The sequence below is a fragment of the Globicephala melas genome, chromosome 5 (genome assembly GCF_963455315.2).
Source record: "Globicephala melas chromosome 5, mGloMel1.2, whole genome shotgun sequence".
NCBI lineage: Eukaryota > Metazoa > Chordata > Mammalia > Artiodactyla > Delphinidae > Globicephala > Globicephala melas.
In genome coordinates this window covers 99,558,551-99,581,953 of record NC_083318.1, presented here as the reverse complement: position 1 = coordinate 99,581,953, position 23,403 = coordinate 99,558,551, and the positions used below count along the sequence as shown (strand labels likewise).

The window sequence follows — 23,403 nt, the reverse complement described above, 5'->3', positions numbered from 1 at the left end:
CATTACAGTGTCTTAAGAAAATGGGCTTTGGAATTGGCTCTGGTTCAAATCCAGGCTCTGCTACTTTTAGCTGTGTGAACTTGGGGAAGTTACTAAATCTCTCTGAGCTTCAGTTTCTCCATCTATAATGGGCATAATGATAATGATACACACTTATTGAGCATTATAATACGTGATGAGTTATTATTTGCACCGTATATAATTTAACTCATTTAATCCTTATAACAATCCTATGAGAAAGGTGCCATTTTAACATTTTCAAATGAGGAAACTTAGGCACAGAGAAGCTAAGTTACTTGCACAAGGTCACTCAATTGGGAAATGCTGGAACCTAGATTAAAACTCAGCTGGATTTTCTGTTTTTGCTATACAGAACTAGCTTGTTGATGACCAAGTGTCCCACCAAGAACAACTAAAAAGAAAAATAAAATTTAATTAAAAAATTTGTTTGAAGGTTTTTGAGACCTACCAGGGGAGCCAGGACATTATAGGCCACCATCCTGAAGTCACGGGAAGCCTAGAGAAGTTGCCTGGTGTTCAGTGTGACCCTTCCCCGTAGGGCATTTGCTGATTTGTAAGTTGTGGCTGAGAGACTGAGAAGATGAGCAGAAAGTGGTCCCAGAAAGTGGGGGAGCTGAGCAGACCTGTCAGTCTTATAGACCTTGTAGACAAAACTTTGGGTTCAGGCGCCAACAAGGAGGAGGAAGCCTGGTAGATACTGGAGTCTTGGTTGGGGGAGGAGTGAACCAGAAATGGACAAGGCCTCCCAAAGATTGAAGCTCAGCTTCTAATCAGCTCAGTTTGTTATTGGTTTAGGGTAATCTGCCCCTTCTCTTAACTGCCTGCCAGAAGCCGAAGTGAATGCTTTCTGGAGAAATATAAAATCATTCTAAGCCTCAAGTTATTTACTTAATTTTCCACAAACGAAGTCTGGCACTTAGTCAGAAATCATTAGGCATATCAGGCAACCAGACCAAATTATTCAAAACGGAGAGGTATAAGTAGTGGAGTTATCAGATTTGCTTTTTAAATAAGATTAATATATTCAGAAATTTATTTAACAAGATGAAGAACTTCAGCAGAGAATTAGAAACTATAAAAAGGAATCAGGTGTATATTTTCAAACTGAAAATTGAGATTAAGAATTCAGTAGATGACTTTATCAAGCAAAAGAGAGATTATAAAAAAGGATTAGACATTTTTTGAGAACCAAAGTGTAGAGAATTTCTCATTAGCAGACCTGCACTTAAGAAAATCCAAAGTGCGTTCTTTAGGCAGAAGAAAAATGATCCCAAATGGAAGCACAGAAAGGGTATAGAAAGGACAGAAAGGGTAAATTTGTGGGTATATCTAAATGAATGTCTTATAGAGTTTAAACTATATGGAGAATTAAAGAATACTTAATGGTAGCACAAAGATGGGGCAAGAATAAATGATGTTAACGTTCTATGGTTCTTTTATTGTCTTGGTGATGTGTAAAGTACTAATTTAATTCCTACATTGAACATTGTAATCTCTAGGGCAACTACTATAATAGTAACATAATGTATAAATAACAAGCTACCACAGAGGAAATGAAATAATGAAACATTTGACACTAACGCAGGCAAAAAAGGAGAGAAAAAGGAACAGAAGAGGACAGGTGGTTCAAATAGGAAACAGTACAACGGTAGATTTAAATCCAAATAGTTAATTAACTATGTTAGATGTAAATAGACGTATACTGATAAAAAATATAGTCAGATCTGGTTTTGTTCTAAAAGAGCCCTGGCGGTCCAGCGGTTAAGACTTCGCCTTCCAATGCTGAGAGTGTGGGTTCGCTCCCTGGTCAGGGAGCTAATATCCCACATGCCTGGCAGCCAAAAAACCAAAACATAAAACAGAAGCAATATTGTAACAAATTCAATAAAGACTTAAAAAAAAAAAAGGTTCACATCAGAAAAAGAATCTTTAAAAGAGCCGGTTATTTACAGCTTGTAAGAGTTGTAGCTTGAAGTTTAGGATACAGAAAAGTTGAGGGAATTCCCTGGCGGTCCGATGGTTAGGGCTCTGCTCTTTCACTGCCGTGGCTTGGGTTGGATCCCTGGTTGGGGAACTAAGATCCCGCAAGCCGCACAGCATGGCCAAAAACAAACAAACAAAAAAGAAATGTTGAACGTAGAGTTGGAAAAAGGGTATACTGTGCAAACTTAACTAAACCAGCCCTGGTTCTTGTACCATGCTGTACCTAGCTCATAATTTGGTTGCTAGATTTAAATCAGATAATCTTAGAGGTTTCAAAAGCAATGTCCTCTGTATGTGTTAGGTACCCAGTAAATTTAACTATTACGTCTGAGGCATCTTGTTTCTTTTTTTTAAATATAATGTTTTTCTTATTAAAGAAAATTTTCAACTGAAGTATAGTTGATTTATAATGTTGTTAGTTTCAAGTGTACAGCAAAGTGAGTCAGTTATACATATATATATTCTTTTTCAGATCCTTTTCCATTATAAGTTATTATAAGATATTGAATATAGTTCTCTGTGCTATACAGTAGGTCTTTGTTGTTTATTTTATATATAGTAGTGTGTAAACTCCTAGTTTATCCACCCCCCTTCTCCTACCTTGTTTCTTAAAATAGTATTCTTTTTTCATTTTGAGTCGATAGACCAAGGACAATGTCTCTTGTACCATTGTATGCATCTGACTCATAGGTTGCTTGATTTTTCAGTAGCTTCCATATATACACATTTTATCCCTTTTCAAGTTTTATGTTTTCATTTAACTCACCATCACAGCTGTTATCTCTTATCTTTATTTAAAGTCTATTCTGTGGTGCCTCTGCCTACTGATAATGTATGAATTATTTTATGCTGAAGTAATCTACTTTGAGTATTATCTATAGAGTTTCCAAACAAATGACATTCTTCCTTTTTTCCCCTGTACTTTTATGAAAATGTTCAAATTCTTCAGAATTATTCTTTTATAAATTATCATCCATATAATGAATATAGGTTTCCTCAGTCATGTCACCTGTCTTTTGGCATGAGCGCTTTTTGAAGAATAGGTAGTCGTGTAATTATTTATAAAATAATACCATAGAACTAATTAGAGAATCCTGTCTGGATCTTTGCTTTGTATGACAGTCTGTCGTACATTGGTTAAACATCAATTGGAGACATCTTAAAAGGCTTTTGTTCTGTTCTGCTTTTGATGTTTCATTTAGCTTTTTGGGAAGTCATATTGCTTTTTGTTGGACTGAAGGAAAGGATTAAAAATGATTAAAATGATTATATTGAGTCAGATCTGAATTAGATCTGAATCCAAAATTAGTTTCCCTAGACAACCAAAACAGTGGTAATTTTGGATTGAATTTGGCCTTCTCCCCATAGGTTAGTGGGTACATTTGTATCTGTGGAATATTATAAGCCTTTCAGAATTGGCTAGACTTAATGAGGGCTTTTCTTTGGGGTTTCTTCCTCTTTTAGGACATGTGAAAATGAAATTTGCCGTAGTTAATTTGGTGGATAGCAGTAAAACCAAATATCTGTGTCCTTTCTTTCTGAATATGAGGCTTAATACTGAAAGTTTTAAAATAACCTTTTTCTTATAAATTTAACTGATGTTAACAAAACTGTGTGAGTTTTTGCAATTTAAGTAATAGTTTCTTCATAGCAAGTCATCTGACCTGGACTGTCAAGGAAGTTAACTACTAGGGATGGTAGAACTCATTAATTTTGGTTTCACTCCTGTATTTATTACTATTCATTTCTCTTTGAACAGGTTGTTCCTTTCAACAGCTTTTGATGAAATTCAGGAACATACTTTTTTACTTGAGCAATTGTCATGAGTAAAAATGAAGTAGGAAAATAAAATCGCAGATTAATGAGAGCCATGTTGTATTGTTCACTAGGCAGTGAAATCAGCTGTGCAGACCATCACTGTTGGAGGAGTGAGCACATCACAATTTAAGACAATTATTCCTCTGGCAACTGCTCCCAATGTCCAGCAGATTCAAGTGCCTGGAAGCAAGTTTCATTATGTCCGACTTGTTACAGCCACAACAGCCAGTAGCTCAACCCAGCCAGTTAGTCAGAATCCCAGTACAAACACTCAGCCTCTTCAGCAAGGTTAGTAACCATTTTTTTAAAAACAATAATTAATGCTTTGAACATTATTATAGAAATTGGTCCTTTTCTTGCTGAAATCCTGATTAAGTATGGCATTTCAGCTGAGTATGAATCAGCAGCTGTTGCAGAAGGCAGTGAAATAGAATCCCAGTTGTATTAGTATTTTGTTCTGCTAGAAACTGATACACAGTGTGCTGTAATACCAGATAATCATACTTAGTCATCAATTTGTGGGTAGCCATTTTATTGCTGGTTTAAAAGCCTACATTATGCCAGTGGGATAGTTTAAATGGAACCAAATGATTTATCTTATTTTCTAAACTACAAAGCCGTCTAAACTACACAAGGTTTGGGGGTCAGTTGAAATGACCAGTAGGCAAGGTATAAATGATAAGTATGAACTTTCATCCTTTACTTATTTTGAATCTGTAATTGCTAATGAAAATCAGTTAAAATGTTTTTATTTATTCATTGGTATTTTTCCTGAAAAGTATTCCTGTTTGTAGTCCTACTTTGTTTGTGTTTAATCCTTCCAGCCACCTGATATACATACACAGACTCAAACACATAACCTTTCTCCATATTTATCTACTTGTTAAAAAATTGAAACTGTGAAAGGATGAGGACAGTTTATATCTGGGGCCTAATTTTTTTCCTTGGAAGACTACTGCATATTCTGTCAATGTCAAAATGACGTGGCAAGTGAATGATCTATTGTTTGCTGGATGTAAATAGATGAATTAAAGACCATTTGTTTGTGCCTTCAGTTTTATTAAGGAATCAGAGGGTTGGAGCTGTCCATTGCTGATAGCTAGTTCATCTAAGGGAAAGTGGAAGAAAAATCTTGGATTTTAAATTACTGATGGGAGAAAATGGAGGGTGCATGAGGGAAACAGTATTTTAGTGTGTATTCTATTAAAATTAGACATAATTATATAAAATAGTAATTATATTTTCTATTCCCTCTTTAAACTGATTTTGAAAGGAAATCTTTTATTACAGTGTTCTTAATGAGAGGAAAAATGAAATTTGCATGTACTGCTGACTGAGGAAGTCAAGTGTATATTCTCTCAGTACTTAGCAAGTGCTACTAAGTGCTACAAGTCCAATTTTCTTATATATCATAATGATATAAAGCAGTCATTAGGTATAGTTGGTTATATTTTATGTGTATACACACAAATGCTGAGTATCCATTTCCAGCATAACGTTAGCACTGATTTACTCATTATCAAGCATAAGCGTTTGGTATGAGTAGAAGAGGAAGCTGAAGATCCAGGAAGAGTGGAGGAGCGGGTTGGACATTTCATAATTCTAGTGTATTTACCATTTCCTTCTTTTCCAACCTTATGTCTGTCTTTCTGCTTCTCTCTACTTCGCTGTTCTCTTTGCCTCCTAGCAATCCCTCACCCCTCTCCTGCTTCCCTGCTGCTTCCTTTTTTGCTTTCCTTCACTTTCCCTCTCTGTTCTCCCCTCTGTCTCTCTGGCTTCTCCACCTCCCTCTGTATATTCCCTCTTCCCACCTGCTCACATACATATGCCACCCATGCTATTTCCCTCATATCCACCCATATTTCCCTATTTTTGTCTTGCTCTCCTATCCCACAAAAGATCTGGGTATATGTAAAATATATTATTTCATAGGAATAATGAGTTAAATTTACAATCTTCTTTAGAGATACACTGAATAGTTGCTGTAGTTCATAAAATGTATTGATGTGTTTTTCTAAAGGCTTAATTCCCTATGAGGGATTTACTTAAATGCCAAAGGGAATTGGGCTCATCTTGTACATTTTCCCATCAAAGCCATACAAACACCAGTATTCAAACGTTCCACCATATTAATTACTGGCTGGATGGCAGGTAGCACAGTAAAAGGACCCAGAAGATTGCTTGGTTAATCTCTTTAGAATATAATCTACAATCTTGGTTAGGGAGGAAATCAATTTAAGAAATTAAAAACCCTCAAACACTTGCAGGTATGGTTTCTAAAGTTTCAAAGGAGACTGTTCTGAAAGGATTGTTCAGAATTGCTATTAAAGACCAAAAAAATTAAAGATTATGCCAGCATCTATGAAAACTGCAGTAGTGGTAATGTGGGACCATGCTCAAAAGTTGAGGAGAAAGCAACTATGCCCCAGTTTAAAAAAAAAAAGTTGAGGAGAAATCCAGACTATTGACGTAGTTATATAAGTATGACCCCCTTCCCATGTATATTTTATACTGTTCTTTTTTCTGACCACTACGTTTTCTGTTTTCTGCATTCCCCAGATTTCAGTTAAAACGCAGCATGCGTATGCCAAGCTAATGTAAACCCAGAATTCCCCAGTTTTCTAGCTCTGTGTGCGTGCGTGCGTGTGTGTGGACACTTCCCTGTCCTATCCTTATGAGAATCATCCAAGTCTCCCATGGGATGTGGATAAAGGCAGGACACACACTCCTTCCCCGTCATTTCACAGACCACCAGGAAGTTCCTGCATTTCTCTAGCTGTGCAGTTACCTCAGAATTGCTGCTTGTGTGCTCGTGAAACAGTGACTGTCATTGCCTTGTCAAGGAACAAAGTGGTATAGGGTGTCCTCTCTTCGGTGTCCCAAGCACGAATTCAGGCTTTTAATTCCTTATAGTATTGCTACAGTGGTTATTATAATCAAAACAGAACAGGAAACAATTTCAAATCGGGTATCAGATGGCATGGCACTGCTCCTGTAATTCATGGTCATACACTCTTTTTGTATAGCAACTTTATTGAGATACAGTTCTCATCTACCATAAAATTCACCCTTGTTAAATACAGTACAGTTTAGTAGTTTTTAGTATATTCAGAGATATGCGATCACCACCACTGATCATACGCTCCTTCTGGAGGTCTCCCACCTTCCCACCTACCCACTTCTCCCTAGTTTGTCACCTTGCTGCCAGGGCCTGCTCCCTTTTAGATCTGAGTACCCTCTCTCTAATGTTCTTCCAGGGCTCTCAACTTCTCGTCTTCAGCCATCAACCCTTCCATCCCCACCAGAAGTAAAAAAAAAAAAATTGTTAACATTAACAGTCTTTCTATCCAAGGAAGTCTGTTCTTTTTCTTTTATTGTTCAGAACAGTTTGTTTGATTCAGTGTTCACAGCAGTTTAGATCCCGTTATCTCAACCTCTCTCTTTCATAGCAGGCTCTAGGCCTTTTGCATAAATAAGACCCGAAGGGATGTCCTTTCAGTCTTCTTAAATTCCTCCTTTAGACTGAGGAAGTGGCAGTAGGCAGTATTAGAAATGGTACTTCTTTTGATCCAAACATACAGGTCTAGTACCAACCTGTTTCCTGAACTTCATCACTGTATTTCTGCATGTCAGGTTTCATCTTCCCTTTAGATCAACTCATCCTTGAATTTTAAATTCTAATAGCTGTCATTTTCCCATTCACTTGAAAGCTCAATGATAACCGATTTTTTTTCCCTTGTACCTACGGTTCCTGCCGTCCTTTCACCTCCACCCTGTCTCTTGCAGCTGTTCTCTCCTTTCCATTCCCAGTGCCATCACCGCAGATTAGACTCTCATGTTTTGTACTCTTCTAACTTTCTTTGTTTCTTGCAGCTCTGTTCTATTTTACATACTGCTGCCGCGTACAGTTTCTTTTTGTGCCATTCCAGTGATGTTTCCGGACATCACAGTCCTCAGAAACTTCTCATTGCCTGCTGAATTAATAATACAGATTAAATATATAGATGTCTACCCTTACATTCAAGGCCTTCAACAAAACAGCCACAGTCTGCCTTTTTTTTTTTTGCCAGTGCTTGCCTACTTTAACCCTAGGTTCCAGCCAAACCGGTCTGTCCCGTAGCACTTTGTGAAGTGCCCAGCATCAAGCCTCCACTTCTCTTGCTCTGCCTCTGTGTGAACTGCCCTCCTCCAGTCTGTATGCCCGCTCTGCAGCCTGACCATTGGTCAGGACTGTCTCAGACACTGTCCTCTATGCAGCTTTCCCCGTTCCCAGCCCCTGCCAGTCAGATGTATGTTCTGTCTCCTTTGCTCTCCCACAGTGCTTTCTCTTTTTTTTTTTTTTAATAATGTTTATTTTATTTGGATACTCATCTAATCTGCTCTACTTGAATGTAGTCTCTTTGAGCAGGTGTCTTGTACTATAGTTTCCCTGGAACACTGTCTACAGTGACATTTATGTAGCAGTAATGGTTGTAATAACAACAAGAACAATAACAGTAATAGGAACTAATGTTTATTGAACACTTACTATCTGTTGAGCACTGTTGTAGTAAATTTTCATGAATTAACATATTTATTTCTCTTACCCTGTAAGGGAGATACTATCCCTATATTGCAGATGGGGATACAGGCAAAGAGAATTTAAGTAGTTAGAAAGCAGCAGAATTGGGATTTGAACCCCCAGGGTCTTATGATTTAGGAGACTACATTCTTTTTTTTTTTTAGTTTACTTTTTATTGAAGTATAGTTGAATTAAGGAGACTATATTCTTAACCTTGCTGCTATGCTGCCTTTTAGTAGTACTCTGGAAATAATGAATTGTACACAGAATTAGAAATAGTATAGAACAGCATTGTTACCCAAGTTCCTGAATGGCAGTTTTTAATTTATGCATCATTTCATCTCACTGGATTTAGTAGTGAATATATAAAGCATCTGAATACAGATTGAAGTATTTTCAGTAGAATATCTTAAATGACAGACATTCTCTCATAAAGTGGATAGACTATAGCTACCTTAGATATAAGTTCCCTAGTTAGATGGGTTAAAGAATTTTGAAAGTAACTGTCTTGATTAAAGATTCCTCCAAATAGGAAACCAGTGGAATTCTTTAAGCTGTCTCATGAGGATATCCTGAGGGAACTAAGTATCTTAAATGTTTTAAATACTATTTTCTGTAAACAAACTGTCCTTTTCCTCCCTCCTTTTTACAAAGCAAAGCCAGTGGTAGTTAATACCACCCCAGTGCGGATGTCAGTGCCACTTGTCTCAGCGCAGACTGTCAAACAAGTGAGTATCACATCACTTCTTCTCTCAGTCTCTCCCAAACAGACAATTTACTTTTAAAATTGAAAGTTAAGATTTACATTTAAGAGATTTATTTATTTATTTATTTTTATTGAAGTATAGTTGATGGACAATATTATATAAGTTACAGGTGTACAATATAGTGTTTCACAATTTTTAAAGTTTACACTCCATTTATAACTACTGTAAAATATTGGTTATATTCCCTGTGTTGCACAGTATATCTTTGTAGCTTATTTATACATAATAGTTTGGACCTCTTAATCCCCTAAGTTTAAGAGATTTATACTGAATTGAGAAACTGTGAAATTTATTTTCGTGGTCATTGACATACTTCCTGTCTTTTTAGGTTGTTCCGAAACCAATCAATCCAACTTCCCAAATAGTCACCACCAGCCAGCCACAGCAGCGGCTTATCATGCCTGCCACGCCACTGCCACAAATCCAGCCAAACCTCACGAACCTGCCACCAGGCACTGTGCTGGCACCGGCTCCAGGAACAGGGAATGTAGGCTATGCGGTGCTTCCTGCTCAGTATGTGACTCAGGTATGGGCAAAAAATTAAGTCATCGCATTTCAAAAAGTTTAATTGGGTCTAAGATGTCTAGCATTATCACATTCTAAAACTATTCAAAAACATCTAACTCAGTGTTTAGACTGTTTCCAAAACCTTGAATTGTTAATGAAAACTTCTGAGTTTATTTTTATATATCTTTAGTATTTAGAAATATACAGCACAAGTCAAGTATACAAGTCAGGCAATTTGGAGCTGAGAACAGTTTGGTAGGAGGGCAAGATCATGTAGATATAAGAGAAAATACGTTGAGTTAAAATCAGCAGAGTCCCGGGCTTCCCTGGTGGCGCAGTGGTTGAGAGTCTGCCTGCCGATGCAGGGGACGCGGGTTTGTGCCCCGGTCCAGGAAGATCCCACATGCCGCGGAGCGGCTGGGCCCGTGAGCCATGGCCGCTGAGCCTGCGCGTCCGGAGCCTGTTCTCCACAACGGGAGAGGCCACAACAGTGAGAGGCCCGTGTACCGCAAAAAAAAAAAAAAAAAAAAAAAAATCAGCAGAGTCCCAGTGAGTTTAGAAAGCGCTGTGACTGTAATGGAGTTCCTCCTCACATTATGAATACGATGCCGCTCACCTGTTCTTGGAAAATAGACTGTGAGATGCACTTCCAGGTGACATATCGGTAGTGATCTGTCCAGATCTGGTCATCTTTAGATGACATCTGGTTATCTTTGGAATCAAAGCCACATATTATCCAATTGGCTGGCTTGGGTTAGGAGTGCTGCTTTCTAGGAAGAAGGTAGAAGTTGTTTTCTTTTTCATGTAAAAATCTAGCAAATTAATTAGCACCATATTCTAAGCTGTTGAGTTGATCTACTCAAGATTATAAGAGAGACAGAAACCTGTGTACTTTAAAGAAGTGTACTTTGGAGTATGTTATGTGGCTACTGATTGAAAAAATTAGTGTTCAGTATTTTTATCATTAGCATCTCTTTTCTTATGTTTAGAAATCAGTGTAAAATAGAAACTTAATTATTACGTATGTAACTTCTCATTCTCTATAACTTGTGATAAATGATCACATTTTATTTATTTTATTTACAAGTAGACACATTGCATTTTTCTAGCCAATACAAATTTTACTACAGTACTTTCAGGACATTCATCTGGAATTTCCTAATTCTGATATCCTGTGAAAGAATTTCTTACATTTATGCCATGTAGTACTTTAAAATGTCCACATTGTTTTTACCTCTGGTATTAGTTTTGGGTCTTTAGAAGAGCTCTATGAGGTGTAGTGAGTATGTTTGTATGAAATTCTCCGTTCTGTTTTTCCTATTTTAATAGATGAATTTGTGCTTCTTACCGATCATTATATTTAGGAGTATTGTCTATTTTTGTAAATATGGTCTGAAATTACCTTTCTTTATATGTAGCTACAGCAGTCTTCCTATGTGTCTATAGCAAGCAACTCTAACTTTACCGGAACACCTGGTATCCAGACCCAAGCAAGGCTTCCGTTCAATGGGTGAGTGAGTTATTTGAATATATGTAAGTTAAGTTGTTTGATCAGGTTAAATGCAACATCAAATATACATATATATTTCAAAATACATGTATTTAATTTTTTTCCCCTCAAAGCCATGTGAGTGTGCCTCTGCGGTACTTTTTATTTTGAAATACTTTAAACAGAAAAGTTGCAGGAATAGTCAGAGAACTCCCAAATTATCTTTTACTCCGATTCACCAGTTCTGGTACAGGTGATTTGTTATTTTCTCTCTCTTTTCTCTTTTTCTCTGTCTCCTCCTTAATATGTTTTAAAAATGATATTAACTAGTTTTTAAATTGTTATTTAGGTCTTTGCTTTTTCTTTTGCTTATTTGTTTTTTAATCTGTCAATTGCTGCCTTTGCAGTATTGAGAAGCAGTGCTTTAGTTAATTACATGGAACCAGTCTACCTCTCCTCTCCCCTCCTAAATTCCAACTTCACACACCCTTTTCTACTTACTACCTTTCATAATTGAATCCCAAAGAGTTTAGAGATTTCAACTTTAGTTCTCTTAGAAGAAAGAGTATATTTTGTGGAATGTTCTTCAGAAACTATTGATAACTTCCTTTTCTTTTTTTTTAATCCATATCTTGGCTCTCTACCTTTCTTTTCATGGTACAGCTTGCTTTTCAACTTAATGTAAATGGAACAACATAAACTTTTATTAGAGATGGGTACATTTGTTAAAGCTTTATTTTAGGAGGAATTTACAGATTAGAGACTTTTCTCAGTTTAAATAGTTACCTTTAATTGATTAAAATGTATATCTTTTTGTTTGTGTCTGTGTAGCATAATGCCATCAGAGTCTGCCAGTCGGCCCAGAAAGCCTTGTAATTGTACAAAATCGCTGTGTTTGAAATTGTAAGTCCTTTTGCTGCTGTTTCCTCATTTGATATAACTGAAAATGCTTTTAAAAGTAAGTGGAGTTGGGCTTCCCTGGTGGTGCAGTGGTTGAGAGTCCGCCTGCCGATGCAGGGGACGCGGGTTCATGCCCTGGTCCGGGAAGATCCCACATGCCGTGGAGCGGCTGGGGCCGTGAGCCATGGCCGTTGAGCCTGCGCGTCCAGAGCCTGTGCTCCACAACGGGAGAGGCCACAACAGTAAGAGGCCTGCGTACCGCAAAAAAAATAAAAATAAAAAATAAGTGGAGTTAACTAAAAATTCTTAACAGACCAATTTCATAAGTCTAAGTAATTAAACATACGAGTGAATGAACACATACGACGGTGTAAAAAGACTCTTTCATTTATTCAGAAGGAAATAATTTTAGAGTCTTTACTACAGATGAGGCACTGGAGTAGGGCTTAGGGATCCAGCTGCATGAGACAGACATGATCTCTGTCCTTACTAATAAATGTGATCTTATTTAGGACCTTTATATTTGGTCTCTTAAATGAGATGATACTCTGAGTAGTTTTTTTTAACTTGTTGATTAATTTGCTTGTTAGTACTGAAGAGATTTGACGTGAAACAGTTAAATAAAAAGCAGTGGTCTTATGGGGGTTTAGAATCCAAAGAAACGTGACAGTAGTTCACGTGAGCAGGTTCCACTAATATAATAGAATATAGCCCATGTTTTTCCTTTTTGTGATTTTGAAATAACTTACTTTTGGGGTGCATAAAAATCACATAGCTCTTGTGTTGACAGCTGTTACTACTGGAACTAAGTTTCTAAACCAAAATTCTAGGAGCTGGTGACTTTACTTTTGGGCCTTGTCAGTACCTGTTGTTAACTCTATAAGTTGGTGGCTCTGAATACATTTCTAAAATGCTTTACTGCATATATAATGATAATTTCTAGTTTTGTTTCTCTTAAAAATGACTTTTTTATATGGCTTACAATGATTTTTATATTCCAGATACTGTGATTGCTTTGCAAATGGTGAATTTTGCAACAACTGCAATTGTACTAATTGTTATAATAACTTGGAACATGAAAATGAAAGGCAAAAAGCAATAAAGGTGATTATTTCTTGTTTCATTTAACTGACAAAAGTTTACAATTTCACCTGTTTTTTTGTTGAGCTCAAGTATTTTATGAAGAAAATTAATTCCCTTTGCAGAATTTAAGTTTAATCTACTGTGATTTAACATCACTTGATATTTGATCTGTTTTGATAGGCATGCCTTGACAGAAATCCAGAAGCTTTTAAGCCCAAGATAGGGAAAGGAAAGGAGGGAGAATCAGATCGACGTCACAGCAAAGGATGTAATTGCAAACGATCAGGATGTCTTAAAAACTACTGTGAATGCTATGAGGTGAGTTGAGGTTGGGAAAAATAATCTAACCATCTTTTGAAAATAACTTCAGAAAGTGCATACAAAAAAAATTTACTTGTAAACTGGGAAATTACTTTGCAATTGCAGTTTGAAAATATTGCAGTTTGAAAAGTCAGCCCAAGGGCCCTAATTTGAGGAAGACCTACCTTCTCGCCTCCCAAGCAGGGCTTCAGAGTAACAGTACCTTTGTTTTGTCATTACAGCTTGGGGTCTCATTAGCAGAGTTACCAGCTCATAACTTCGTGGTCATTGTACCTGAAAGTATGCAAACCACAGCACCAGTTTGTTGATTTTCAATAACAATAACATCAAAGTGGACTGGACACTCTGTAGTAGTGGTTCTCCACTGAGGGGTATTACTACCCAGTTTCTCCCCTACAGACTTTTCGGAAATATATACGGATAATAGCCTGCATTTCAGGGTGCAGTCCTGAGAGTATAGTCTTATCTTGTTCCAAATGCTAGTAGTGCCCTGTTGAAGAACACTGCTCTGTGGAAAATTAAATTATGTTAGAAGGTTTGCCTTGTGAGCATAAAAATAGGTAAGGAGGAATATGTAATTGCTGGATGAGGTTATTGGCTACTGTGAGGTGACTGCATCCATTTTACCATCTAATCATCCCACTCAACTGGCTGTTTTTATTTATGGGTCAGGCAGCATCTTTTCTGGAAAATGTATATTGAAACTCTGCTTTGATAGATGCCGTGTAAATGATCCACTTGTTTCAGACAAAGTACTATATAGTTTGTTATTTTTATTTTCAAAGCTTAAAGAAAGCAATCTAGTCATACCCAAGATTAATCCAAGGTTACTACAATTGGTTTCTTGGTGCGTCCGAAACTCATTCCTACGGCAGTTGGCTCTTCTCATCTGTTATATTTTCATTCGTTCAGATTTCATATGCAGAGGGAAACCTTATTTTAGTTTTGGCCAAAGGCCTGGCCTGGTAAAGTAATACCAGCAAGTACTGCACTCTCCCTTGGCCAGGTGTGCTCTGCTCTAGGAGCGCGTACCTGCAGCCCAGTGCCCCACCCCCATACCAGGTGTGTCGTAGTAAAGATTTTGTGTACTGTATTCTCTCTGTAGTGAATTCTTAATTTACATATTTCAGAGGTCAAATACTCCTCTCAAAAACTACAGTAAAGCAACATTTTGTTAGTCCTAAAGTCAGTAGGAGTGAAAATTGCACATAATCAAGATTATTTTTGAAAGTCTCTTAAACAGTGTCGCAGAGTCCAACAAGCCAGTTTTTCATTCACATTGGGAAAGACTGACTCTTGTTTGCACACCTGATGAGATAGGTGGCTTCTGTTCACAGACCGTATCATACAAAAATTGTCATGAATATGTAAGCATGTAAGCTATAAAACCAATTCCACACACAAAAAAGAGAAAATGGAAACTGTTATAAAGCTGGGTCAGAAGGGCAAAGAAAGCCTTTCTTGCATATGGCATTGAACAATCAATACATGCTAAGCATATGAAATTCAGACATACATGAACTAAATAATTGAACTGGTTGACAATTCTGTGAACTAATAGAAGTAGAAAAGGCAGTGGACTGGTTGAAATATGTTAGAAGAGAGAAAGCTGCTCTATCTATTTTGATAAAATCCTTGACATTCAGGACATAAACAATGTCTAATAACTAATATGTTGTTCTAAAAGACCAAGCAATGGAAAAACTTAGAATACAGTGAACTCTGACTAGCAGTGGCCAGTTGGCTCACTGTGAATTACTTATGATGTTGTCTGACAGTTTGTGTTGTTCATCTTTTGAACTGACTTGGCTTTTTTGGTCCAGTTGGTCTGCATCTGGATAAGACATTGATGTCCCTTTCACACGCCTTTCAGGGCTTGTTGATTGAATGAGTGACTGTCCACATTATTTAAGTGATTGTGACTTTTCTTGTGACCTTTTCCCCCCTCCCTCTTTTTTTTTTTTTTTGGCCACAAGAGAAGTTGAATTAGCAATGCTAAATGGATGACTTGTATTTGTAATTTCTCCCTCCTGAGTTCCTATTAGACATTATTAGTACCTTTCTTATAATTCTTAAAACTTAATCCAAATTACCATTATCAGTATGTCTTCTTCCCCCGGAGGTTAGGAATTTTATCTCTTCACCATTAGATACTTATTATGTATTGCTTCAGTTGGATCCCAGACTGGCTCCTGGTAAATAAGCCGGTTAACTCAAAAGGTATATCCATTTTTTTTTTCCTTTGGTAAATGGAATTTATTAGTGTATTGTAAAAAAGGAGCAGGGTAGGTGTGTTCATAATGTGATCCATTTATCTTACTGTAGAGAGGAAGGACAGTAGGCTTGTTTATTTATTTAAATTGATGTGGGTTTGCTCAAGAAAAAGTAGCCAACAAAAGATACTAAAATTTACTAGGAGTCTGGGAAATGTAAATTAAAGAACGAGATCTCACTTTATTAAAAAGAGCTATAGTATACATTGTTGGAGGGAATGTAGGAAAGGCTTCCTTTATCCATTGCTAATGAGATGTGAGGTGTTATAGCCTTTTGAAAAAACAATCTGGCCACATCTATTAAAATTAAAATACATGTACCCTTTGAGCAGTGAGCCCAATTCTAGAAACCTAGCTCATAGAAATAAAAGCGTAATATATACAAAAAAATGTTTTTATGCATTGTTTGTGGAACTCAAGAACTGGAAACAAAACAAATGACCATCAGTAGAGAAGTGAATGCCCAAATAACATGTGGCACATCCATACCAGGGATTAATAGCCAGTCATTAAACAGGATGAATTCAGCCTATGCCAGATGACTTGGAGGGAGGGATTTCATGAAGTATAGTGTGAGAAAAGGAAGATGCAGAAAAGTGGGTATATGATTATGTAAAACAAACAAACAAAAAAGAAAGACTTCTGTATTGGTGAGTTAATATATGTACATAAAGCCTGTGTTTTTCATAAATATACATATAGTTTATATATCTTTACATGAAAGGACACACTGGTTTAATACGGACTGTTGAAGGGTTTGGGGACTCTGGACAGGGGATTTATTTAGGGAGGGGGAGGTATTCATAATAAAAATAGTGTCTGTGAAATTCCTTTGATATGATACTGTGTGTGTGTTAGCATAAGTGGGAGGTCACCAACATGTTAATGGTGATTTGATTGAGGTGGCTGGATTCTGAATGACCCTTATTTTTGAATATTGTATCACTCATTTTTTAATAAAAGAACATTTGTTATTCATATCAGGAGGAAAATCTATAGTGGGGGAAAATTGGCGTGGAAGGCCTCAAACAAACATAGTATAGCCACTTTCAGAGTGGCCAAGAATACTGGACCTATGCACATGCATAGCTGGCCCCTTTGGTGTTTGTCACAAGAGATGTTTCCATTTTATCTATGTCAGTTGACCAGCTAACTCTGTCACCTATTGACTTGATTGTGGAGTCTACTATAGTGATGTCTTTTGGTTTTGATTTGGAAGCTTTTCTTTTGTAAATCTTTTAGGCAAAAATAATGTGTTCCTCAATATGCAAATGTATTGGCTGTAAGAATTTTGAAGAAAGCCCAGAAAGAAAGACATTGATGCATTTGGCAGATGCAGCCGAAGTAAGGGTACAGCAACAAACAGCAGCAAAGACTAAGTTATCCTCTCAGATTTCGGACTTGCTTACTAGGCCAACACCAGCTTTGAATAGCGGAGGAGGAAAGTAAGTCAATATTTGAATATCTTTTTATAGTATGATATATTCATTTTTGGTGAAGTTTCTTTTTTGGGGCAAAATTGGGCTCATACTTTTGGTTGTTGCACACCTGACTTTTGCATTTTCTATCTTTAATTACTTGTAAAGGAATTTAAAAGTAACAGAAAAATCACTGTCAGATATATCGTACAGTTCTAAAATGCACAGTAGTGTATTAGGTCACTGTGCTTAATTTAATTGGATTTCTCCCTAATAAGATGAGGGAAATTTGAATAATTTGACAAAAATTTGAATAATTTGACAAACCTTGAAGAAAACCAAGATTTTTATACCTCTTACTGGTTGTGTTGTTATGCACATTTTTTCACATTCTTAACCTTCTTACCTTCCCGTGCCCATGTGGCACTTTCCCCACCCTGTTGGAGAGCCTGTCACACACTGTGTTATTGTACCTCCTTATTTCCCTAGACTGCTGAGCTCTGGAGTAGGAAAGCTGGAGCTTTACAGTCAGGCCGACCTGAGTTTAAATCCTGTCTGTGCTCTGTTGTAATTTGTGATTTTGCCAAGCACTTCACCTGTCTGGGCCTTACCTCGGTTTTCTTATCCTTCACATCACCCTTTTCACGTGGCTCTGAGGAGTAAAGCACAGCTTGGCAGGGCCCATTGCACATAGCATGCTGACTTGAATTTGTATTAGAGAGTTTGTTAGAGGTTAATCTGAGGAATTATTAAATGGAATGAGCCTTGAAAATGGTATTTCATTTAAAATGCCAAAGTTGAAATAAGATCCAACTTATAAAACTTATAAAAGTAAGGCTTTTGTACAAAATATTTCAGATATTAGTTCTAAAGAACTCTTTCTTGTAACTGGAATATAATCAGCAAAAAGTTCTTGATTGAATGAAGTGGAAATGGACAGACACCTTAATGAGGGGTATCACAAAGGGTCCTTTCTGGTCATCTGCTTTCAGTAAACCTTAGGTTATTAAGTCTAATCTCTATGAGGAGATTAAAGATATTGCTACACTAAAATATTTACAATTAATTTTTCAACTTGGGAAGATATCTGTTATTATGAAGTGTGAAAGAACACAAAATTATGCACTGTTATCAAAACTAAGTATAAAAAAACTGTATTAAAGAAGTCCTACTAGCGTATTAACAAGCTTTTGCCTTTGAGTGGCAAAAATTTGATTTTTTTTTCCATTTTCTTTCCTGTAGTTTCCAAATACTATATAATGAGTGCTACTGTTATACACTATTAATTACTTTTTCAATATTATTGTAATATTAACTTTATTGTAATATTTTAATATTATATTTTCTAATTTAAAATGCTTTTTATATTTTAAAGATTTCTATACAAATGTATAGCAGCCTAAATCCTGTCACCCTATCTTGTCATAGTGGGCCTTAAGTTCAGACTTCATTCTTTTTTTTGTTGTTCTTGTTTTAAAATTTATTTATTTATTTATTTTTGGTTGCGTTGGGTCTTTGTTGCTGCGCACAGGCTTTCTCCAGTTGCGGCGAGCGGGGGCTACTCTTCGTTGCGTCGCGGGCTTCTCATGGTGGTGGCTTCTCTTTGTTGCAGAGCATGGGCTCTAGGCACGTGGGCTCAGTAGTTGTGGCTCTTGGGCTTAGCTGCTCCGCGGCATGTGGGATCTTCCCGGACCAGGGATCGAACCCTTGTCCCCTGCATTGGCAGGCAGATTCTTAACCACTGTGCCACCAGGGAAGTCCCAGACTTCATTCATTTTGTTTTGCAGTTTCCTTCTATCAGTGACTGCTTACTTACAGGTTGTTGAGTTACTGGTTAGATTAGGTTACCTGGTTTTGTTTCTTAGGCTCTACGACTTGGCTACATATAACTAGCCTCGGGATGGATTCCTCTGCTTTAATACTCAATAGTTCAGGTCTTTATGAATAAACTCCATGTACAGAACAGCATTGGGTGTCCCTGTTGTTTCGTTTTTGATATCATGGAATAATCCAAAATTTTGGTGCGCTTTTTTTTTTTTCACAAACATTATATGGGACTATGGGAAAGTGCTTTATTTTCCATGTTGTCCAGGAGATAGTGCTTTCAATTTCCAATATTATTCATTCATTCAGCAAATATTCATGGGGTGTCTCTGTGTCAGGCACTGTTGTAGGCAGTGCAGAAACAACAGTAAATAAAACAAAAACTGTACTCAGAGCTTATATACATGAATCAGGAGGACTTTTGTTATAGCAGTATCCAGTTAACATGTAGAGTTACATTTCTGTTAACCAGGTAACTTTGTCTAGGTTATATGTATTTTACGTAAAACGTTATATATAATTTTTTTTTTTTTTTTTTTTTTTTTTTGCGGTACGCGGGCCTCTCACTGTTGTGGCCTCTCCCGTTGCGGAGCACAGGCTCCAGACGCGCAGGCTCAGCGGCCATGGCTCATGGGCCTAGCCGCTCCGCGGCATGTGGAATCTTCCCGGACCGGGGCACGAACCCGTGTCCCCTGCCTTGGCAGGCAGATTCTTAACTGCTGCACCACCAGGGAAGCCCAGGTCTAACTTTTTAAAAACTCTCTGGGATGTGCTTTTGTTCATCACACATACTGTGATGTTCAGTGTGCTTGCTGAATCGTGAAAATGTCGACAGAGATTTCTAGGTGAAAGAATGTCAGCCACTCTTGCTGTTATTCAACACCATCATCATCTCTCTCTTTCTTAAAAATCATTTCAGATTGCCATTTACGTTTGTCACTAAGGAAGTAGCTGAAGCCACGTGTAATTGCCTTCTTGCCCAGGCAGAGCAGGCAGACAAGAAGGGGAAATCAAAGGCAGCAGCTGAACGGATGATACTTGAGGAATTCGGGCGATGTTTGATGAGCGTCATCAACTCTGCAGGAAAAGCAAAAAGTGACCCTTGTGCCATGAATTGCTAACTCTTGCACAAAAGACTGATAAATCGAACTGTACAGAAAATTGAAGGTGCAGGGACACTTGATTTTCTGGAAGATAGTTTAACAATTATTGTATTGTTAATTCAGTCTTGTGAGACCTGAAATTATAATATTGAAAGAGGAGAAATTTTAAACGAGGAAATTACATTTTAAATCTTAGTTAAATCTGCTTATGCCCCTTCTAAATTGAATTTTTCTTTATTGTATTATATGGATTTTTAATTTGCTTGGGTTTCTTAAGAACTAGATGTTCTGTCCTTCTCATTCTATTGACAAAGAACATTTATAAATTACTATTATATAATTTATAATGTATGGCGTTGTATGACTTTGTTCCAGTAGAAAAAGCCAAAGAAGCACTGGTATTACCCGGTCATTCTTTGGTACTAGATCTAGAATATAAGCAGATATTATGTCTACATAAACGATGTCTTATGAAACATATTCAAATGACATTTTGTGTTTAGAAAAGCACTATCTTTTTAAGAAAAATCAACATTTTAGGGTGGATTCTGGAATATATCCTGTTGTCACTTTGGGAATTGTCAGAAGGGGAAGTACTCTGTAGGCACACTTTAAAAAAGTTATTTTGTTTTTTTAAAAAACATATAAAGTGTTAACGGACAGAAAATAATTCTCAAAGGGCAGACAATTTGTTTCTATAATAAGAAGTGACTAAGAAATGCTCTGGGATGTTTCCATTTTCTTTCAAGGAGGCGGTATGTATTTGAAATAATAAACTGTCAGTGATTAAGGGGTACTATTAAAATGAGCGGTGCATATGAATAGAAGTAAACATTATGATTATGTAGTGATAAAATAGAACCTTACATAATTACCAGTTAACAAATTTGGCTTGGATGGAGAAATAAAGAATATTGAAGCTCTAAGAGATGAATTTAGAGAAGGAGTTTTCATCTATACAAACAGTTCTTTTTATAGACTTTTGAACTAAGATGTTTCAAACCAATCTATGACTCTTACTTGATTTACTGAAAGGGGCCTCCTAACAAAGCTTTCAAAATTGTAGTGGGATTTCTTTTTATAAGGGAAGCTTATTATGGCATTATTTTTAGCCAGTGATTTGGTTAGCTAAAGGAATGAGTGTTTTCATATAATTACTAAGATAACCTAAATCATTTTCAGTAATTCAGAATTCAAAAGCTTTATGAATTTAAGAGCCTGTTATAATAGGACTCTGGATTTTATGATGAGAAAAAACCATGTTGGAATTCAGGCATTTTGCTAGGTACCTTAATCCTCAGTAATTAGTAGTATATGATTATTACATTTCCTACAAGGAATCTATAGTTGTATGTATTAAGTGTGTATATATGTTCATATGAACATGCAAGATATAGGCAATAGAAATTAAGTAATCCAAAAAAGATTCCGTTATTCATTAAGCATCTTCCTTTTAAAATTTGGATTTATAAAATTATAGTGCAGTAACTTTAAATGTAGATAGTGCAAACATTCTTAGCACCTCAATCTAGTATGTTTAATTAAAATTTGTAAAAATGTAAACTAGTGTAAGAGGATAAAATAATATCTAATCAAGTTATTTTTCAAAAGATTACAGTACCTTTTTTGTCTAAACCTAAACTTTGTTCATTCTGTATATATTCTGTGTTTAATTCTAATTGCACCTTTGTGATGTGTATTTATATACAGTGTGCATAAAATGTTTGTGAAATTTGGATTACAGTTGTAGATTATGTATGATGGCATTGCTTGAGAATGTTTTGCTTGTAAAAATTTGAAGGTGCAATCAAATGCTACTAGTTTTTCTGATTTTCAGGAAGCTATCTAAAGTATTAAGACTTTTCCTTCCTGTGTAGTACTTACTAAACAACTTTTTGTATTTAGGCATTTGCATCAAATTGCTGAACAAGATTAATATCCACATTAATTCAACAATTTTAAAAGACTATTTGGGGAGGGTTGGGTATATAATTTTTTAGCTCTATTTACATCCCAAAGTAGAAAGATTAAATTTATATTTACTAGAGCTATTCAAAGAATACACTTTTCTATATTGTAAAAACAGGACAGCAAAGTAAATCATACAGAAAATAAACATTTATACTATTCTGTAAAAAAAGGGTTTGCATTTTTTCTTCAATAACACCACTTTTAACCATTTAAGATGCAAGAAACCTTTTAAAATATCTGCTATTAAGTAAATTTGACATTACTTCTGAAAGCACACAACTAAAAAATAAATCTATCATTTTGCCCAGTTATCATTAACTATAAATTGCTTTGAAATGAGAATATGTCTTGTCTTTTTTCCACTGTTTCTTTTAAGGGCAGAAACTCTTTTCTCTTAATGTTTGATGTTCTTATGATGAGCACCTTTCTTAATTTCCTTTTCTCTCAAGAACTAAAAGCAACCTGTAGGTCTTACCTCTGGACTATTATGGGAAACAGAAACTTAATGTTACAGGTAAAAAAAACAAGCGGAGCAGTGACCTTGGGGGAGAGACTACTGTTTTGGCTTCCCCATTCTTTGATATGGACAACTGACATTTTCTCAGTCTTATGTAAAATGTGAATAAAAATACCTTTAGAAAAGTTTTCTATTTTTATTATTTTATAACACAAATAGCTAAGAAAATGAATGCTTCTTAAGTAAATGCAGCTTCAAACCAGGACCTCCAGCCCTGTGATCATATTGCATCCCTTATGTGTTTTATAAAGGAATTCTGGAGCAGCAGCCCAAAGGAGAGGGAAGCCAACCAGCTAGAAAGCCTTGACTATTGTAGTTATTTTTCATTATGTAAATAACTTAGGACTTTTTTTTCCTTGTTAGGGCTTCTTTAATGCACATTTTGTCCTTATCTATAGACCAAATGTGAGCTTTTTATAATCCAAGTGATTTTATAAGATGTTAAGATATAAAGGCTTTAATTAAAATTTTGTTTAAAAATTGTCTTATGAAAGCATTTAAGGCATTTTTAGTTTATTCAAAAGCCATAAGGGTATATGCAGGGTAATGTTTAAAGCCACAGACTTTAGTGTAACTCTGTAGTTTAGTATATTAGTAAATGAAATCTGGCAATATGTAAAAAAAAAAAAACCATCATGACTAGGTTGGGTTTATCCCAGAAATAAAAAGTTGACCCAACATTCAAAGAAATCCATGTAGTTCAGTGTGTCAGCATACAAAACAAAAACTACATGACCATCTCAAAAATTGCAGAAAACCACCTTTTGAATATACCAAGTACTACTAGATTATATGCTTTAAAAGGGTGAATACTGTGGTATGTAAATTATCTCTCAAAAAGTTTTTT

The 23,403-nt window shown here is 36.2% G+C and overlaps 1 protein-coding gene across 4 annotated transcripts in view; it reads left to right on the top strand.

The window, feature by feature from the left end:
* The window catches only part of LIN54 (lin-54 DREAM MuvB core complex component), a 76,231-nt gene extending 53,481 nt beyond the window's left edge, over positions 1–22,750 (top strand). For 2 of the 4 annotated variants that reach the window (XM_030878036.3, XM_030878037.3), the window contains exons 5-13: positions 3,894–4,110; positions 9,038–9,111; positions 9,479–9,676; positions 11,076–11,167; positions 11,978–12,049; positions 13,048–13,150; positions 13,310–13,447; positions 16,966–17,168; positions 19,885–22,750. In XM_030878036.3, coding sequence (XP_030733896.1) covers positions 3,894–4,110; positions 9,038–9,111; positions 9,479–9,676; positions 11,076–11,167; positions 11,978–12,049; positions 13,048–13,150; positions 13,310–13,447; positions 16,966–17,168; positions 19,885–20,086 — 1,299 coding nt within the window. In that variant the 3' untranslated portion in view covers positions 20,087–22,750. The remainder of the gene's footprint in view (positions 1–3,893; positions 4,111–9,037; positions 9,112–9,478; positions 9,677–11,075; positions 11,168–11,977; positions 12,050–13,047; positions 13,151–13,309; positions 13,448–16,965; positions 17,169–19,884) is intronic. The other 2 variants (XM_030878040.3, XM_030878041.3) reach the window with 1 other exon arrangement.
* Positions 22,751–23,403: the final 653 nt, after the last annotated feature.